Source organism: Tenrec ecaudatus, chromosome 5 (genome assembly GCF_050624435.1).
Source record: "Tenrec ecaudatus isolate mTenEca1 chromosome 5, mTenEca1.hap1, whole genome shotgun sequence".
Taxonomy (NCBI): Eukaryota; Metazoa; Chordata; class Mammalia; order Afrosoricida; family Tenrecidae; genus Tenrec; species Tenrec ecaudatus.
The window spans coordinates 153,380,599-153,401,510 of record NC_134534.1 but is presented as its reverse complement, the minus strand read 5'-3'; the positions used below and the strand labels follow the sequence as shown (position 1 = coordinate 153,401,510).

Genomic DNA, 20,912 nt, shown 5'->3' with positions numbered 1-20,912 from the left:
GAACTGGAGAGTCGGCTAAATGGTAAGAAAGATGCAGCCCCATCCTGCTTCCCGAATCCTGCAGAGGGGCCCTCCCCACCATAAACACCACAAGCATCCCAGGCTCAAGCCTGAAGTTGGAGAGGAGCCACAGAGGAAGCTGGCTAGCTCAAGGCCGGAGGCTTGGCAGGGATAGCAAACAATGCCCACAAAATCATCTGTGACTACAGCATTTGAATGGAAACAAAGGAATCCCTCCTAGCTCGGAGTCAATGTTAATTGCTGAACCTTACAGACAGAAAAGGGCCAGGTAGGCCCTAGGAAATGGTATCTGGAAGCTGAGGAGTCATTTCCTGAGCTAGGGGAATCAAGGCAGTACCTGGGGCCTGGCATTGGCCACATCTAAGTCATGCAGGGTCACATCCTGGATAATTTCTTTCTTCTTGTGCACATCCCCCTTGGGCAAGGGTACATACTCTTCAGCTTCAAGGTCAAATTCTGTGGCATAGGTATCACACCTGCCCTGCCTCTGCAGAGAGAGAGATACGTGAATTCCTTGTGAGTTTTCACTGCCAAGTCCCCAAATGGCACAGCACAAAGTGAGATAAAGGTCTCAGTTCCCAACTGCGGGCCCGACAGCATACTTGACAAACCCCAAATCTGCCCCACTCCCCGGCTGCCAAAGGCAGTAAGCTATCTGCTCATCACTGGGCTCCAGAACTACTGCTGAACACCACCCGATACTTTCTCCAAGAATCTTCCCCCACCCCTCTCTCTTAACTGTATGCAATTCCCGATAAAGGCAAATCCAGTAGATTAACTGGAGACAGAGGGAGCTGTTCAGACTCTTTTGTAGGTGGGTGATTTATTGTATGATATGAAGTATTCTGCTCATCCATTAAACAGTGAGAAACACTGTACAGGACACTGGGAATCAGATAGAAAAAGAATGCCAGCTAATGCAGCATTCCTTTCCACGTGCATATATCTTGGGGAGAAAATACCACAGAGATAAAAGGAAGATGAAATGCACTGCACATTTCAATGTGAAAATGACTAAAGTTGTTTTGGTTTCTCACCCTGTACTCCCTGCGCCTCGAAACAGGTTTTAGTATTTTTCTAAGAGACTGTCTGCTTTATCATGAGAAGGTTATGGAATGAAGATAAAGGGAAAGCAAACTTTATTAAACCTGAAGGGGCAACTGCCAACCTTCCATCAACGTCGCCCCAGACAGCACCCCCCCAGCCCAGACACCCTCTGAAGGAAAAACTTGGCTTCCACTCGAGTCTCTTTATGGCATCCGATCGGGGTGGCGTCAGGCCCGGGGAAGACATACCTTCACGGCCCCACTGTTGGCCTCAATGTAAATCACATCTCCAGCCTCGACTCGCTCTTTCTGCAAACTCTCAAAAATGCTAGGGTCCAGCTTGAAGGGGGAGAGAGAATCAGAGAACTGTAAGACATATATTTCTTTATGAGAAGAATTCTTTACTCCCCCCCAAGACATTCGAGGTAGTTATCTGTGCGTACGTGTCGCGTACACGGGAGCGAGAAAGCGTGTGCGTTATGACTGTGAACGACTGGATTTGGGAGTCTGACGGTACAAGGAAGGAGAGGGAGTGGGCGCACCTGTGTAAAGGACAAGAGGGGGTGTCAGGGGAGACTTGCTCTCCTCCTTTGCAGCACAAGCTAGAATTGTAAGAACATGGATTTGACTGCGTGTGCAGAGAGCCCACTCTCTCCCGAGTTGTATTACTACCTGTGCTTCACTCCTTCATTCGCCTTGCCCGGCCAGGTGTGGAACCTTCCACAACCAGAGCAACCTGCTTGAACCTGTGTACCAATCTCAAGGCTGGTATTTAGCAGGGCCTATGATTTTGGACAAGCTTCTCTGAGCCTCGATTTCCACACCTATAAAAAGGACTCAGCTGTAACCACAGATGTGTAAAATCCAAAGCAAAACATACAAGTTCTTCCCCACACTTCTGTATTCAAACCCCAGGGTTTGTGCTCACGGGACTGCTCAGTGTGCACCTTCAGGAAAGGAAGTTCACACATTCTGGGGAACGGAGGCTTTTCCCCAGACCATCCAGACTCCATCTACTCAGGATGGTTGTTGAGTAGCGAGCTGATACTCTATGAAAGAAAGCACCCTCCCCCTAAGGATTCAGTATTTAGACACAAGTTTCTCTATGTTATACTTTAATAACAGTTGTGTCATAAAATATGGTTATGGTTATCCTTGGGCAAATGAAGCTTGCTTGACCTCAGGCGATTAAATATTCTAACAGAGAGTGAGTTCAAGTTCAGACCTGAAGGGTGACTAAGGGTTACAGTCTTGACTGTGAGGTTTCTTTTTGAGGTGATAAAAATATTCTAAAAGTAAATTGTGGTGATGGTTGTACAGCTCTGAAAATATACCAAAATTCAAAGTGGACACTTAAGATCAGTAAATTTTATTTAAACTTACATCTCAATAAAGCTTTTAAAAACCACCACCACCCTGAAATTGACAATGACTGCACTATTAAATTGTATGATAAATGAATCAATGCCAAAAAAAACCATTAAAAAGAATAAAATGATAGATAAAAACCTAACACCACAGGGGTGGGGGAGAGTAAGAAGCTGCACCTAAAACACCATATTGTACTAAATATGCTACTTATGTAGCTCACACAATGTCTGTTAGGTCATCGTGGTATATTTGGGGGTAATTTACCTTCTTCCTATTTGTCATATTCTCTGCCATCTAATAAAGTTTTTAAATTTTTATGAGAAAATAAAAAAAGAAAAAGTGGTTTCATGTTACACACAAAAAAACAACCCACTGCCAGCAGTACTTTCAGGTTCTGCTTTGGCCTGGCTGGGTGCAGGTGAGGCGACAGGACAGGTGGTGGTGGTGGTAAGCACAGCCACAAAGCAGTACAGCAGCACGAGGAAGGCAGTCAGTACTCCTGCTGGGGCTTGAGCCGCCTGCAGATTGAAGTGGGGTGTCAAGAAATACCCAATTTAGAAGAGAAGACAATCAGCTTCTCCCTTACTTCATTTTCTTGAAAAGAATTGTAAAGCAACCTTACGAATAGTAGAAATTTAAATGACACCACTCATTTTATCTATCCATGTGGGAGAGTGTATACCCCGCAAGCCTTTTTACAGCAGTTAATTCTTCCCAATGAATTGACTGAAGCTCTAATTACTGGAAAGATGGCAGATCCTACTAAGTAATCTAATTAATGCAAAGTGGTAGGCATAAAAGAGATATTTGCAGAGGCAAGCTCCTGAGATGGAGCCTGGTTAGGGGCCGGGGGGAAATAAGGTCCTTGGGGGAAGTGGCATCTTTATGAGCTCCATAAAGCAGCAGCCAAGAGACAATCTTAGAGAATCAAAGAACCATAGAACTGTCGACCAGCGTACAGGTGAAGAACGTACGGATCAATCTCCCGCAACTTACAGGTGCGCACACGGAAGCGCAGAGAGCCGACCTGCCTTGCTAGAGGGCACCCAGCCAGGTGGCAGGCAGACAGCATCATGGCTACGGCCTAGAGAAACTTGGGTTAGGACTCCAGGAAAATGGCTTAATGTTTCCAGGAGTTATTTGTGTGTGAAAATTACACACACACATAAATTTATAATCAGAAATAATATTAAGTAAGATACTTAGCTCTGAGTCTGGTACATACAATATATGACAGCTATGATAAAGATATTATCTTCAATAATAATAAGGCAAAAACTACTATCCAAATGGACTTTATCTAACTTAAGGCTTTTACAATAATATCCACCAAGAAAAAACCAACTGACAACAAACCTACTGTGGTCATAGTAGCTACCGTTTATAATGCAACCAGGTGCTACATCCAAAGTTCTAACATTAATTCTTTGAGGAATTCTGTGAGAAAGGCCATTATTATTCCCATTAAACAGATAAAGAAACTATGAGTCACAGGATAAATCCATGCCCAAGGCCACGGTGCTGTAGGCAACAGTCCCAGGAATCCCGGGGACGGTCTTGACTCACTGCAGCCTGCATCCTAAAAGTTTACAAGCCGTCTGTCGGAGGATCTCAAGGGACTCCACACTCATCACCAGGCCACTCTACCAGACGTTGGCCTGCTGCAGAATGACTTGCTGAAGCCACACAAGTCTCTGGGCCCTGGCACGCGAAGCAACTGCAGTCTGGATTCTGGATCTGGTCCCTAAGGAAGTCCATGCGCCATCTATTGTATACATCTCTGACATTACTCAATGCTCCTTCTTTAAGATGAACATGGATAACTAAAAGAATTAACACCCGCGTTCAAAAGAGAGGATCGGGGCCTTTGGGGTAGCCGCAGAATGTCATCTCTTGGGACTTAATCATACAGCTTTTATTTTAAAATTAAAATAAGAAAAGGAAATGCTATCTTTATTGAGTCCTCCCACATGCCAGCTCTGTACTCGGACTTTGCCGACAACACCCTCTAAGTCTCGGACAGCCCCTGCGCCAACATGGAAACTGAGGCAGCGAGAAGTGGCAGCGCCTGCCCAACGCTGCACAGGGCTGAGGGCCCTAAGAGGAGAGCTCGCTGACACGCACTCACCTTCAACTGTTTGGTGCCTTTAGCAGTTTTGAGTCCTATGATTACATGGCTAATGGTTTTGCCATATCCCCCCATGGGGTTCTCGGTCTCACATGGAGTTAGCTCTGTGACTTCACCTTCATAAACTTCCTTGGTCTCCTTTATCCGCAGCCCTGGAAGACACGGCAAACGAACCACTGTAAGTAATAGAATCTGCTAGGTCGCAACTTTTGAGGCACAAAACTTCCAGGCCAGAGAAATTTAAGTTGGCTTTAATGCACTTTCAAGGGTGTCAACCTAGGTACAAAAAATGCTACACATACAAATGTAAACTGAAAAGTACTTATTGAGAAATTTTATTTTGATATTTTAAAGGGACTTGATAATTTTCAGAATTGTTTCAGGTATCTTCTACATACCCAAGTGGTTAAAATTTAGCTTTTCAATCTCTACACAGAAATCATTCTACCCCACTTAAGCGGTGATGACCAACACGCCTATGCTCTTGTGTCCTGCACTTTTGACTCTCAAACAAAATTCTAAAGCCAAAAGACTAACTTCCTATTCTATTTTTTGGGTTTTTTCCCTGTACTACTTCTGGCTCTTCTGGGTCTGAGCAGTGTTTATCATTGATCAGGTCCTACAAGGGGTCTGTGCCCCTGGTTTACCCTCACTAGACACCCCAACAAAAAAAACGACTTGCCATTCCCCATCTTCTTGGATTTTTCCAAAGATACAACAATAGAACCAATTTCCAAAACAACCCACCTATACTAACAATAATATCATTAAAAAAACATTTTTAAGATTAGAATATTCACAATTAAGTTGAACATCACCAGCATAGCATCCTCAATATTTGTTGACTAAGACTCAAAATTTCAAAACATGTTTTCCATTCCTTTTTATGCAACGTTTTTGCTGCTTGAAGCACCCCCTCCCTCCCTTCTGTCTAGTCAACTCGTCTTTCTAGACTGTCAGGTCAAAAGTCCTATCCTCTAAAAAGCTTGCCCTGCCTCACCCTTCAAATCTACTCCCGCTGCGACCTGGGCTTTTCACCAGCGCAGTGCTGGCCCAGGCATTCACAACACGGAGGACGTGGAGTCCACCCTCGGTAGCCTGTGGACATCCTGAGCTGACGGTGTCCGGCGAAACAGGCAAACACATGGATGAATGAATGAAGTCACTTAGAGGTGAGAGGTCATCATTAGGTAGACCTAAGAAAACTGCCATCAATTTTTCACCAATTCTACATAATTTTTAAAGAAGCTACCACACGACATAATAACCCATGTCACCATAACTCATTTAAGCTCTGACTACAATTTGAGCCGTTTTCTGGCTTAAACCATTTATTTTCCCCCAAAGCCTGTCATTGTGGACAAGTCTCTGCCTGCGGGGCCAGGGGAAATGGGTACTACAACTAGGAGGCATATGGAGCTTCTTAGTCTTGCTGGCTGTTTTACTTGGCTGTGGGTTCGTGAATGCGCTGACTTTATGAAAACTCACCAATCTTTCCACTATGACTTACATTCTTTTCTGTGCGTCAGCAGATAGTTGTTAATAATGGGCAGTTTTCTCAAACAGGAAGACAAAGGTACAGCCCTGAATAGGGTTTCTCTGAAAACACACACAATGCACACATATCTGAGCTTCTATTACTCAACTGTAATTCCCAGGATACAGACGGCCTTCTCTGAAGCAACAGCCAGACCACAACACACTCACAACACTTTTAACAGCTATGGAATCTACACACACACACACACACACACACACACACACACACAGAGCCATTCTAAGCTGAGGAAGGAAGTTTTCTTGGGTCACAGCAGTTGATGATGCATACAGGAGGGGCATCTAATTGACTGGGAAAGCAAACAGAACACACCAACATGGATACACTACAAGTGTGGGCCTATAGCTGTATAAGCAGCACTCTCAACCAGTGCAGAGTGCCTTCACACACAGCACAGCTCATTCCATCACACCCACCAGAATGCCCAGGAGAGCAGGAAGCCCCCTTACGATCACAGTTCAATCAGAGTGCAACTCTCCATTTCACACTCAGGGATACCAGCTCAGGAGGTGCTATTTCCTCCTTCACAGTAGATCCAGGACTGAGAGGCAGAGTCTCTGGCTCCCATGGCACCAAAGGGCCTGGCCTCTCTGCAGTCTTTTCTGTAGTACCCACCCTATCCTTTTCGCCAGTCAACATGTGCTGTTAGACCTCAGCACCCCCACTTTAGAGCAGTCCTTGAGTAGAACTCTAATCTCCATCTAATTTATATTTTATCTAAACGAGGAGAAATGTAAACGATATACAAACTAAACAGATATAAAACCATGATGTGGAGAAACAGAAACAAACTCCTAATAGATTATGAACTTTAAAACCATAAAATTCTTAGAAGAAATGTCAGGGGCAACACACGGAGTTGGGCCTAGTCTCTAACAATGGATTACCTAAAATAACAAGTATCAACAGTAAAAAACAAAATTAAGACTTCCTAAATATTAAAACTTTTGTTCATAAAAGTATTTTTACAAAAACTGAAGATTGGGAGAGAATATCTTTAGAAACCATATTAGAGAATATAAACCATATAAGAATCTAATAATCAAAATACACAGAAAACTTAGCACATGAAAAGATTATGTCACTAGCCATAAGACAGATACAAATCAAAACCACAGTGAGATCCCACTTCACTCCCATTAGGAGGGCTAAGATTAAAAATGAAATTTAAAAAACACACAGAAAATAACACATGTTAATCAGGATATGAGGATACTGCTGGTGGGAATGCACGTTAAAATACTAAAAACAGAACTACCATATGATCTAGTAATTCCATTCCTAGTTATATGAGGGGGGCTTTTAAAATAATGGAATTTTCCCAAGAACTTTTTTAAGCCACCTTATAAACCCCAGAGACTTAAACAGACACTTGTAAGCCACTGTTCATTGCAGCATTATTCACAATAGCCAACAGGTAGAAACAACACAAAATGCTCATCGATAGACTAGGTAAGTAAAACTGATCCATAGAAGGGGGCTACAAAACAACTGTGGGGGAATTCCATTACCTTTAAATTCAATTTTTCCATGAAATAATTTGAAGACTCCTTGTACATACAATGGAATACTAAACCAGTAAGAGACACAAAGTCTCGACACAAGGTAGATGGCCTGGAGCATTACGCTGAGTGACAGAAGTCAATCCTAATAGGATAAATATTGTATGACCTCATGTAAAAAGGCAAATGTATAGATATGAAGTTTATTAGTGGTTACTAAGGGAAGAAAGGAGGGGTGGCAAAAGGGGGCTATTGCTATGGAGTAATGCGTTTCATTTACAGTGACGTAAAAAAACTGATTTTTTTTTAAGTTACACAGTCAAGTGCTGTCAGTAGGTTGTACACTTAGGAGAGCTGAATTGGCAAAAGTTGTGTGATAGATATATTTACAGAAATGCATGGGGGGAGGAGAGGGTTGGTAAGATTTTGCTGAGGCTACTTATGTGCAACCAAGCCCCTTATGGGAATTTAGTTCTTTGGTTTGGAGGTTAAGGGTTTCACGGGGCACCCAGTTAATTGGCCTAATAATGTAATGAGTGCTATGTTCTACCTCCTAGTGCACGGAATGGGAGTTCTCAAGCGGCTCTGCAAAGCGCAAGTCAGTGTCAACAACTGCTGCTCATCTGTGGCAAGAGGAGAAAGAGGGTCAGGAACAGATGTGCAAACTGGAATGTGTGGCTAATTGCCTCCTTTGCCTTGAGTCCAGACGCATTAAACGGTGCCTGGCTACCATTATTCAACATTTTAACCAACCATTCTAATAAAGAATCTAGGAGAAAGAAGGGAACACTAGAACTGACTGTGATTACAAAGCTTATTAAAAAAATCATTTTATTGGGGCTCATACAACTTATCACAATGCATCCATTGTATCAAGCACATTTGTACATTTGTTGCCATAATCATTTTCAAAATATTTTCTTTCTACTTGAGCCTTTGGTATCAGCTTCTCATTTTCCCCTTTCCCTCCCTCATGAACCCTTGATAATTTATAAATTATTATTACTTTTTCATGTCTTATACTGTCCGATGCCGCCCTTTACCCACTTTTCTGTTGTCCGTCCCACAGGGATGGGTTATATGTAGATCATTGTAATTGGTTCCCCCTTCCTCCCCCAACCTTTCCCTTTCCCTCCTGGTATTGCTACTCTCATTATTGGTCCTGAGGGGTTTATCTGTCCTGGATTCCCTGTGATTCCAGCTCTTATCTGTACCAGTGTACATCCTCTGGTCTAGCTGGATTTGTAAGGTAGAATTGGGATCATGATAGTGGGGGGGGGGGGGAAGAAGCATTAAAAAACTAAAGGAATGCTTTGTTTCTTCAGTGCTATTCTGCACCCTGACTCTTATCTTCCTTGTGACCCTTCTGTAAGAGGATGTCCAGTTGCCTAGAGATGGGCTTTGGGTCTCCACTCCATACTCTTCTTTATTCACAATGATATGATTTTTTGTTCTTTGATGCCTGATACCTGATCCTATAGACACCTCATGATTACAAAGGCTGGTGTGCTTCTTCCATGTGGGCTGTGTTGCTTCTCAGCTAGATGGTCACTTGTTTATCTTCAAGCGTTTATGACCCCAGATGCTTTATCTTTTGATAGCCGGGCTCAATCAACTTTCTTCACCACATTTGCTTATGCACCCATTTTGTCTTCTGCGATCGTGTCGGGAAGGTGAACATCATGGAATGCCAGTTTAATAGAACAAATTGTTCTTGCATTAAAGGAGTACTTGAGTAGAAGCCCAATGACCATCTGCTACCTTAATACTAAACCTATAAATACATGTACATAGATCTATTTTCCCATAGTCATATAAATAAATTTACATATGTACATGTCTGCATTTAGACCTTTATAAATGCCCTTTGCCTCCTAGTTCTTTCCTCTACTTCCTTTTAGTTTCCTCTTGTCCCACTATCAGGTTTAACCTTCATTTGGGTTTCAGTAATTCCTCTTGGCCTTGATCAAGCCCTACCAGGCCTCTTACACCCTCCTCGCCATAGATTTTTAGATCACATGTTGTTCCCTTGGCCCTGGGTTTAACACCCACTTCCTTTCCCCTGCCTCCCCTGTCTCATGTTCCCTGCCCCCCACTCCGAACAGCCCATCAGTTGCTTTCTCCTCCAGATTGTTTATCTTGTCTACCTTATCTAAATAGACCTGCAGAGACAATATACACAAAAAACAAGACAGAGCAAAACAAACCAACAAAACAATAAAAAAGGAACCAACAACAAAAAAAGAAAAGCCTGTAAATAGTTCAAGGACTGTTTGTTGACATTTAGGAGTGTTTTCCAGTTCAGTCTGATGGGGTGCCATGCCCTGGCCCCAAAGCCCATTTTTGGTATTCCCTGGGACTTTGTTGCTCGGCTCCTTGCTGTTCTGTTGCACGCCCTTAGTGTTTCACCTTGGTGCGGTGGAGTCAGTTCAGGTGCAATTCCCGCACTGTCTACAGTGTTGTCCCCATAGTGCTATGGGTCAGTGTGTCGTCGTGGGGTCGACCATATGGTCCTCATGATGCATTGGCCGTTCTGAACAAGAATATTGTCCTCAGGGCTTGTTGGGACAAAACTCATTTCAAAAGAGATTTAACCATGGGGGGAAAAATAAAATGTTCTAAAATTGATTGTGGTAATGATTGTATAATTCTTCTTGATATGATTAACTATTGAATTGTATGATATGTAGATTATGTGTCAATAAAACTGAAAAAAGAATCCTCCTCAAAGGGGAGAAATGCAGAATAGGACTAAAGGTGTTGGACTTTCTAAAGCTGTGGAGACTAACTAGATGAACCAGATTCTATTGGCAACTAATCTTTAAACCTTAAACCAAAAATATTCCCTGAAGGATTCTTAAAACCAAACAATAGCTTGGCTTCACTAATGAAAACTGTCCTGTGCACTGTGCTCTCAAGAACTATCTATATGAGATCCAATTGACAACAAGAACGATCCATACAGGATCCAACTGACAAGTACGATCCATGCGGGATCCAACTGACAAGAACGATCCATACAGGATCCAATTGACAACAAGAACGATCCATACAGGATCCAACTGACAACAAGAATGATCCATGCGGGATCCAACTGACAACAAGAACTATCTATATGAGATCCAATTGACAACAAGAACGATCCATACAGGATCCAACTGACAACAAGAACTATCCATACGGGATCCAACTGACAACAAGAACGATCCATGCGGGATCCAACTGACAACAAGAACTATCTATATGAGATCCAATTGACAACAAGAACTATCCATACGGGATCCAATTGACAACAGCAACTCAAAAGACGTGAATTTATGTTAATGGGAACAACTGAAAAATGAGTATGTGAATGGTTGCACAACTTGCAGACTATAAACATGTTTTATTGTATACATGCCAACCCACTAACCCAAACCCATCGTGACTAAGTCGATTCTAACACATAACCACCTGACAGGATCGGACAGAATTCTATTCTATTGCAGAGGCAAATTTCTCCATCTTTCTCCTTGGTAGCAGATAGTGGGTTCAAATCATTAGTGTGTCCATTAGCAGCCCAATGCTTAATCTACTATGCCACCAGGGCTCCTTAGATACTCTCAGTAAGTAAATAAAAAATTTGAAAAGGATATAAGACCAAACAACCATTATTTGATCTTTATGTGTATCCTGATTCAAATAGTGAAACTCTAAAAGAAAAATATAGTTTATAAGACAGTTCAAAAATTTGAACACTAGATAACTGACAATAATAAGGAATTATTACTCATTTTAAGTCTTCATTTTTCAAGGATGCATTGAAATATTTATAAATAAGGATGGCATTTTTGCAATCTGCTTCAATATAATTTGGAAAGGGAAAAGGTAGGAATAAAAATGAATCCGAATCCCTGGGTAGCTTAACAAATAGTTAAGCACTGAGTTGCTAAAGATTAACTTTAGCAATTAACTAAAATGTTAACTGAGAACTCAGTTCACTAAAAAGTTGGCAGTTCGAGTTCATACAGCAGAACATCAGAAGAGAGGCCTGGTGATCTACTTCTGTGGGGGCAAACAGTCACTGAAAACCCTAAGGAGTCTGCCCAATTTGTACTCGTGGCCCCTCAGCTGTTAGTGAAGCAGCACAGTGGTCCCCCTCAGGAGACCCCCAACCACCCCTTCCCCCATCCTTGCCATGGTACCCACAGGCAGAGTTACACACAACCAAGGTACACTCCTTATGCTGATTTTGGCACAAATGCCAGGGTTATTTTCACCAAGGAATTTGGTTTTAGGTTGATAAAACCGGATGAGTAGATAAAGTCATCAAGTGGAAATGAATTCTCAACAACTGCTTCATCTAATACAGACACGAGTAAGGCTGCTGGGGCCTTGGAGACCAAATATAAATGGTTTAAAGTCTGACTTTCACAGATAAATAAAATAATGATAACACTCAATTGTTAAGAGTTTGAAATTGACATTTGATTCCACCTTTTCCCCAAATACTGGAACGAAAAGTGGTAAAATCAAATGTTCTTATAATAGGGAGTGTTATGAACCTTGGTAATAATGTTAGCTTTGGTATTTCTGGGCATGCAATCCATGATCCAGTTCTCTTTGGTTATGAAGTTACCAGGCTCTTTGACAGTGCCAATCAAAGTGACAAGGAATGAGTCTGCAGTGGGGTTCCCAAACAGGGAGCTTTTAGCTACACACTAATGTCAACAGTAGGAGAGAATTGGGAGGGCTGATTACTTCAGTAAAATGCACTTGGGCATCAGAACTCAACTGTACTCATTTTGGCGCTGCCGCAAAGTCTCGGTGGGTTCCCTCGGCTTCCATTTCCACAACAGTCCCCGACTCTGATTCAACTGGAGGGGGCTACATACAGTCGGCCTCGGAGGCTGGGTGTAAAGCTCACACGGTCTGCTCTGGTAGACGGGAAGGGCATTAATGCTGGAGGCTACAAACTTGGGCTGGTGCTGGAGTTGGAAGTTTAATCCCTCTGAAGAAACCTCTGGGAACAGCTATCAGAGGATTTGGCCTTAATATATTTTCACTGTGGTCAGCAGGTTTTTCGAATTTTTTCTCCCAAGAAGGTGATGACAAAGCAAAGGATGACTTAAGCCATAGCTGTATTTTAAATAGCATATATACTTGAGTATAAGTCAAGCTGAATATCAGCCAAGGCACCTAATTTCACCACAAAAAAAGGCATTAAAAATGTGCTGGAAAACTCGGCTTAAATACAAGTAATACGGTAAAATTTTTTGTTAGCTGGTTTCTAACTGAATTAATTGTCCACCCCAGCGGTTCTCAACCTGTGGGTCGCAACCCCTTTGGAGGTTGAATGACCCTTTCACAGGGGTCACCTAAGACCACAGGAAAACACACAAATATTTCACTATAATTACATATTGCTTTGTGATTCATCACTATGCTTTAATTATGTTCCATTTGTAACAATGAAAATACATCCTACATATCATGCACTTATGTTACAATTCATGAGAGTAGCAAAATTACAGTTATGAAGTAGCAATGAAAATACTTCTATGGCTAGGGGTCACCCCATGAGGAACTGCATTAAAGGGTGGCGGCATTAGGAAGGTTGAGAACCACTAATCTAGCCAGTTACTAATGCTGCAGCCATGCAATCACTTGATAACAGGATTTGAATGTGTTCATTAACTGTTGGACATGCTACCCACCAATAATGAAATAGACCCTGACACAAACTGCCATCGGGTTCCCGTTTGTCTTTATGTTTCTTTTAGCACTTGATTCTGCTGTTGAAGAGAATACATCAGGGGATGTTTTTAAGATGCAGTTCATTTCTTTGGGATAAATCTAATAATCATTAGAAATATCTTGGCATCCCAGAAATATTGACAAATTATGGATACAATATAAGTGTAAACATGACTCAAAAAAATATGGGAAACCCTATGGACTCAGGGGCACCAAGGTCAACTGTCATAATATTGTCCACAAAGACAATGCTCCCATCCTCCGGAGCAGCACTGCGGTCTTAAGAGCTTGGATGCAGTCATCTGTGGGGCAACCAATGGTCTTTTCCGGCCCCAGTGAAAAAATCTGAAGATGCTTGGAAAGAACTGGCCTGGTGGACCACAAATCACGTGACCCTCCACCTCCAAAAGCCCGAGACCGTAAGAACTAGACAGTGCTTAGCCACCACCACCAACTGCGCTGAATAGGATCAGATTGGGGCCTGGAAAGAGAAACATATGGGACAGAATCCAAAATAATGAAAAGACCAGGATGACTGGTTGGATAGACCAGAGAAGAACCTCCAAGATTATGGTCCTGCGTCACCCTGTGGCACTAAACTAAGCACTGTGGTGCAGGTCTCAAACAACAGACAAGGTCTGGAAGCAGAACAGCAGCACTAGGAGAGGCTGCAGATCATACAATAAGCAAGCATTTGAGAATAATAAGGCAACATTTACCCAAGGACAAAGCTCAGAAGGGATAAAAAAAAGGAGACATTTTTAAAAAGCAATATGCTCATTTTCCCTCATGTCGTATAAATCTTTCGCCTTTTAATTAATAAATAACAGCCAGGAAAGGGTAGGAAAGAAGGATTAGGAAGTGAGATAAATTATGTTACACTGAAGGGTTACATTCCATGAAGTAAAACAAAATGACTGTGAATTGTTGAACAGAAAGCGTATTTGCACTGTAAGTCTTCACTCTCATACATACGTGTCACCCCTATGCAGCAGAGTTCTACCCGACACACATGGCTTGCCATGAATCGGAAACATCTCAAAAGCAACGATTTTGTTTTGTTTTTAAACAGATAAATCAGGCTTAGGCAAAAGTTGAAGCTGGTAACAGGGTCAAGCAGGAAGATCAACACAACACTTAATTACTAGTATATATGTGAAATGTTCTCTAGTAAAAGTTAAAAACCCCACTACCTACTCTTACCATCTCCAGCATGACTACAATTAAAGACCGGGAATACCAGGAGCTATAAAGATGCAGAACCCGAAGGTTCAGAGACTGCTGGTGGAAGGAGAACTTGTATAAATACTTTATAAAAGCAGGATGGCATTACCTATGAAAAGTGAACTTATGAATGTCTATTTTTTTTTCTTGAATATACTGGCTCCTGGGCTTCCCCACTAAGATAATCCATCAAGTGCTGCATGCACTTTTCTGCATCTTTTGCATAAAACCAGCATTTTTTGTTACTTAGAAAGAAAAGAATACTAGTAAGACCGATAGAGAGAAACCACTCAAGCTTAGGAAACACTGCTCTAGACTCTGGGGCCGGCGAGTTGGTCATATCTGCGAATCCTCTCGGGAGTGTTTACAACTCCTTAAGGCTGGTATGGTTTTGGTGTCCTCAACATTAAACTCTGTTCTGGTAGGGGAATAGCCTAATGGCATGAAAAAAACTCGATCACTTTCCATTTTTGAACTTGGCCATTATCTTATCATTAAGCCAGTTGCCTTCTTTACTGAGAAATCCAATCAGTACAAAGACTCAGATATTAAAGCTAAAATTTTAGTCTACCTTTAGTCAACCTGATAGTTTATAAATGGAACTTTGGCAACAGCCCCAAAAGAGAAGCAGCATCTCATTTCTGCTTTACCAAATTTTTATTTCCTAAACATCAAGAAAAACTTTCCAAACATGTATATGTGTCAGAACATTGGGACAACTTTAGAAAATGCTGTACTTTTAAGATTAACTTAAAAAAAAACCCAACACCTTTTGCATTCCATAGTGATAAACTCGTTCAAATGAAATGCTTACTTGTATTTACTGTTAGACAATCGTGACATTAAATTCCCTCAGTGGGGGAAGAAAGGCATTCCCATCTCTCAATAGTCCCCATATTTGTTTAGAAGTTGCTGTATGCTGACAAGCAGGCAGGGGATGTGGTTGATGGACAATGAAGCCGGCTGTTAGCCAGAAAAGGGGCTGAGCCCCTCCTATCTCTGGCATGACAACACAAATGACACAGGTTTCATCTGCTGGCTCAGGTTTCTAAATCCCTGACAGGGACCTTCATCACGTCAAGGAAATAGCACAGACTCCTTGCTTTTCATTTCTGGTCAGCTTATTGCTTCCTCCCAACCCCTCTGCCAACTTCACAGGAATTCAAAGGCTGAGGAATATGGGCAGGGTTCCTTTTTGAAGGTAGTAGTCAATAGCCTGCATTTTTATTCTATGCTAAGACCCAGAAATTTTCTCTTCAACTGGCTGCCATCAAAAGACCAGAACTCCCCCCTCCCCTCAAAAACAGAAAATCATGAAACAGATGTCGAGGAAATTCACCTCTATTTCTTCAAAGCATTTCAAGTTACATTTAAGCAACCCACAACACAGGCCCTTCTATGAAGCCCAGTACTGCCAGATTTTATTTACTTGTGTGAAGGAAAAGGTTGTTAAATAAAAATACTTTTTTAAAAGTACGAGTCCCTGTATGTAGCCTTTTACCTTCATTCTTTGGAAAAATACCCAGTTACCCCTAAAGCTAAGAGGCGTTACCTTTGCCTAGATTTCTACCACAGAACCTTTGCTACGTTCGTCCAAGTTAACTGTTGTTTCTGGGGTAAACTGTAAACAACCAGCACTTTCATCCTTTTTGTCTGGCCCCGTCCTCTGTCTGTCCCAAGACTAGTATGTACCTGCAAGAGTTGGTAATGTAGTTATGCAAATAATTCAACTCTAGCCCACTTTTCAAACAAGTATAAACAGTCGGTTAGCCAAGTGGGAATAAGGTCGCTATGAGTCAGAATCGACTTGATGGCAGTGAGTGAGTGAGAGGCTTGGGGGGAGGAGGGCAATCACTTTAAATGTTGAAGCTTTAACAAGAATAAATTAAAAAGTATTGCTACAAAATCATAAGCAACTTTATTAAACAAATATAGCAAATGTGAAGCTTGTTTTGCAATATATACTTCATCTAGAGCTACACACATCTAAAAATGATGTTTCCATCTCCCTAACCCTTCCCTTGACAATTCTGCTCTCTTCAATTTACACAGTACAGCAGCAGCTCTGGCACCCGCAAGCGCTCAGGCTGTGTTCCTCTGACACATTCTTTGCGCTTTGGGACCACAAAGACATCTGGAGCGGCAAGAGGAAAGCTGCGGTGGACAGGGTGAGGCTGCTCGACAAGCGGTCACCGCCAGGCTTCCCTGCACAGAGGAGCAGGTGGGCTGCTGTGATGGGGTGGAGGGTGGGGGGAATTCCTTGAAGCAACTTTCCTAGCCTTTTCCTCCACAATGCGGTTTTTAAGTTGTTAAAATTTCGTAGCAAGTCCCCATGATTGGCCTGTGTCCTTCAAAAAAATCTATCAAGAGTAAGGACCCTTTTGGAATCCAAAAAAGTATCCATAACCTTCTGCACTGACCTCGCTGCCTTGAATTTACCCGGCCTGCAGATCCCCTCAGAAGTCTGTTTTGATTGGGCCTTTTGATTGAAGGCACCCTGATGAGACTAAGACAAATGTAATCGGAAAGAACTGTCTACAGCCATCCACTGATCAGACACATATTGAAACATGTTTTATTTAGTAAACGCATGCATGAACTGGAACCAAATATTTCTTAACTTAGCCATCTACAGAGTCAACCCCACAGAGGTTGGCAGACAGAACCGGAATGAAGAAAGGCATTCAAAATGTGCAGCAGGAAGAGGGAGGCAAGGAACCTCCTAAAAGTTCTGGAACACAGGGAAAACTGTCCACTGAGGACAGAGAGACGCCTGGCAGGGGCCCTTCGGCAGTCGGCAGTGACAGGCCCAGAAGGGCCCTGTGGCGGAGTAAGTGGTGATAGCAGAAGCCTGCTGCCAGGAATGCAGCTAAGAGAGCAGAACAAAACTGCTCCACCGATTGTGAGCTGGGTCCCTTAGCCGCAGAGAGCCTGAAGGAATAGAGGGTCCAGAGGCAACTGCAAAGACATGTGGATGGCAGAGAGGAGGAACTGCTTGTTGGCATGACCAAGCAGAGCTGAGAACTGTCCTGCACTGCAAAAGGGAGAGGGTACGCTTCTCCTTGAGGAAGCCTCCAGACAGCCTGCGCGGATCCCATCCGGAGCGGTACCCTATTACACCCGAATAAAGCAGGTAACTGTGAGCGCTGGGTGGCTATTTCGAAGGAGTACCATCAAGCCCAACAGAAAAGTGGTGTGTGCCACGGGAAGGGTTGGTTGATGTCCTATTTTCAGAAAAAGTTGGAGAGTGGAGGTATATTTGACCTCCTCCACCTTATGGGAATCCACTTTGAGCTGATCCTGGTCATTATCAACTCTGAAGTTAGTCAAGGTTTTAGTCCCACGATTTTACAAGTACCTAGAAATTTGAAACAGCTTTAATTTCTTACTGCTTATTGCATTAACTCATGAGGTAAATACAATTTTTGGCACGTGCTTATTAAGAAAAATGGGAGAGGGAATTCTTAAAAAGTCTTAAGAGTGTCCTGTGAGCCATTTCCACATTTTATTCCAAATACCGTATAAAAACCCAAGGAATGTAGTCATGTGCAAATGTAATTTGAGATATAGTTTTAAAAGGGCAATATTAAACCCCACAGCTGAGGGACACACATGGGTGGTATAAGGAAGGGAAAACAAGGTCATGACTGTTGCACGATGCCCACACACTGCAGGGACCACTTGGAAGCAGTGGCACACTGGAGGCCTGGGCTGAGGGCGGGGAACAGGAGGGGCTTCAGGGTGTTGAGACTGTTCTGCTCCTTGATTCAAGTGGTAGTTACATGAGTGTTTACTGAACTATTAAAAACTAGTGACATTTTAATGCACCTTATATATGTATAGCAGACTTCTGCCTAAAGTTTCTGGGAATATGACATTTTTTGAATTTTTTTTGCTTTTTACTATTTATTTATTTAAAACATTTTATTAGGGACTCATAAAACTCTTATCACAATCCATACATACATCAATTGTGTAAAGCACATCTGTACATTCTTTGTCCTCATTGTTTTTAAAGCATTTGCTCTCCACTTAAGCCCTTTGCATCAGGTCCTCTTTTTTTCCCCCTCCCCCATGAGCCCTTGATAATTTATAAATCATTATTTTGTCATATCTTGCCCTGTCCAATGTCTCCCTTCACCCCCTTTTCTGTTGTCCATCCCCCAGGGAGGAGGTCACATGCAGATCCTTGTAATCGGTTCCCTCTTTCCAACCCACTCACCCTCTACCTTCCCAGTATCGCCCCTCACACTCCTGGTCCAAAAGGTATCATCTGCCCTGGATTCCCTGTGCCTTCAGCTCCTATCTGCACCAGTGTACATCCTCTGCTCTATCTAGACTTGCAAGGTAGAATTCGGATCATGAAAGTTGCGGGGGGAGGAAGCATGTAGGAACTGGAGGAAAGCTGTATTCTTCATCGGTGCTACATCGCACCCTGACTGACGCATCTCCTCCCCTAGATCCCTCTGCAAGGGGATCTCCAGTGGCCGACAAATGGGCTTTGGGTCTCCACTCTGCATTTCCCCCTTCATTCATTATGATAAGAATTTTTTTTTCTGATGATGCCTTATACCTGATCCCTTCAACACCTCGTGATCTCACGGGCTGGTGTGTTCTTCCATGTGGGCTTTGTTGCTTCTGAGCTAGATGGCCGCTTGTTTACCTTCAAGTCTTTAAGACCCCAGATGCTATCTCTTTTGATAGCCGGGGACCATCAGCTTTCTTTGCCACATTTGCTTATTTACCTGCTTTGTCTTCAGCGGTTGTGTTGGGAAGGTCAGCATCATAGAATGCCAATTTAATATAAGTATTCTTGCATTGAGGGAGTACTTGAGTGGAGGCCCAATGGAATTTCTCCAGGAATTTTTTAAAGCCTCTAGGCATGTTACACTTCAGTTTAAAATAGATACAAAAAAACACCAATATTTAATGATAAAAATGTTTCCAGTAAGAAATACTTGACTGCGTAAGTTACATTTATTTAAAATAACTATTTTTAGTTTTAAAAAGGCCTATATTCAACATAACCCAAAGTTGATAACATAACCCTATAGATAGAGCATCCAGTTTATCTGGCTTAGAACAAGGGTCACACACTCAAATGCTTACAGGGACCTGAGAGGAGACCAAGCAGCAGGCAGGTTTCCCACTAGGCAGGAGAGCAAGCTACTCTTGAAGAACAGCCTTCACTTGGCTTCTACCAAAGGCTGCACGTGGGATGCGGGCGTCTTTCTACAGGCCAGCAAGTAACGACTCTAGATCCTCCCCAAGTTCAAAACACCAGCACCTTTTCCACGTTCACCAAGCAAAAGATGGCTATTGGCCATACTCAAGACTGAGGGCTTTCTTTCTTCTTAAAGACTTCTGTTTTCTATTAAAATAATAATAATTTATAAATTATCAAGGGCTCGTGAGGGAGGGGTGGGAGTGAGTTGATACCAAGGACTTAAGTAGAAAGAAAATGTTTTCTAGCTGCTTCAATATCTACCTTATTCCCTCACTCATTCAGCCAAAATTTAATAAGCATTCACTCATAAGTGCCAGAAACTAGGGGTACAAAGCTGTATCTATCCAGTAGGTATTTACTAAACACACAACCTGCTCCTTCCCACACTCCCATCTCCAAAAATGTAAAAAAAAAATAAATAAATAAAACACCCTGGGAAACATCTTTGATTCTTCAGGATATTGTCTGCTCGACCATCCAAATATTTCTTGAATCCAACCACTTCCCATCACTTCACCACTACCACCATCACCTCTGGCCCCAATTCCAACCTGGCCTCCCTTCACTCACTCACTCTCTCCACACACCCCAGCCAGAGCGAGCCTTTTAAGAACCTAATCAGTCTGCTAATGCCTTGCACAAAATGCTCCAGTAGCTTGTGAAAGCCCTGACCCTGACATACAGTCCGACGTGTTGCCCTTACAGCCTGATTTTCACTAGCGTGAAGAACAGAATCTGGGCTAGGCACATCTATCTTTTCGTAAACGCCCATCAATTCCTCAATCTCGCCTCGCGACTTTCCTTCTTAAGAATACCTACACTAGTTTGAAAACCAAAGGCAGTGTAAACTGGTAAGGCACTCTGAAAATTAATTTGGGTCAAAAACAAATGTTCCATTCCATAACCCATTTCTTGGTTATCATCCTAGAGGTACATTTACACACGCACACAAAAAACAGGTACCGGGTGCCCATGGCAGCCTTGCTTTCAAAAGCAAAAATGGAAAATAACCTAAATGCCCCCCCCAAAAGGAAATGGCCTATGAAATTAACTGAGAATAAATTCAAGTTATGATGAACTGCATATTGACCATTTTTGT

The 20,912-nt window shown here is 42.4% G+C and overlaps 1 protein-coding gene across 1 annotated transcript in view; it reads right to left on the bottom strand.

The window, feature by feature from the left end:
• RUVBL1 (RuvB like AAA ATPase 1) overlaps positions 1 to 20,912 on the bottom strand; it is a 52,474-nt gene that overhangs the window by 15,348 nt on the left and 16,214 nt on the right. Inside the window, exons 4-6 of the mRNA XM_075550129.1 lie at positions 4,567 to 4,718; positions 1,317 to 1,406; positions 359 to 508 (exon numbers count right to left, since the gene is read on the bottom strand). Coding sequence (XP_075406244.1) covers positions 359 to 508; positions 1,317 to 1,406; positions 4,567 to 4,718 — 392 coding nt within the window. The remainder of the gene's footprint in view (positions 1 to 358; positions 509 to 1,316; positions 1,407 to 4,566; positions 4,719 to 20,912) is intronic.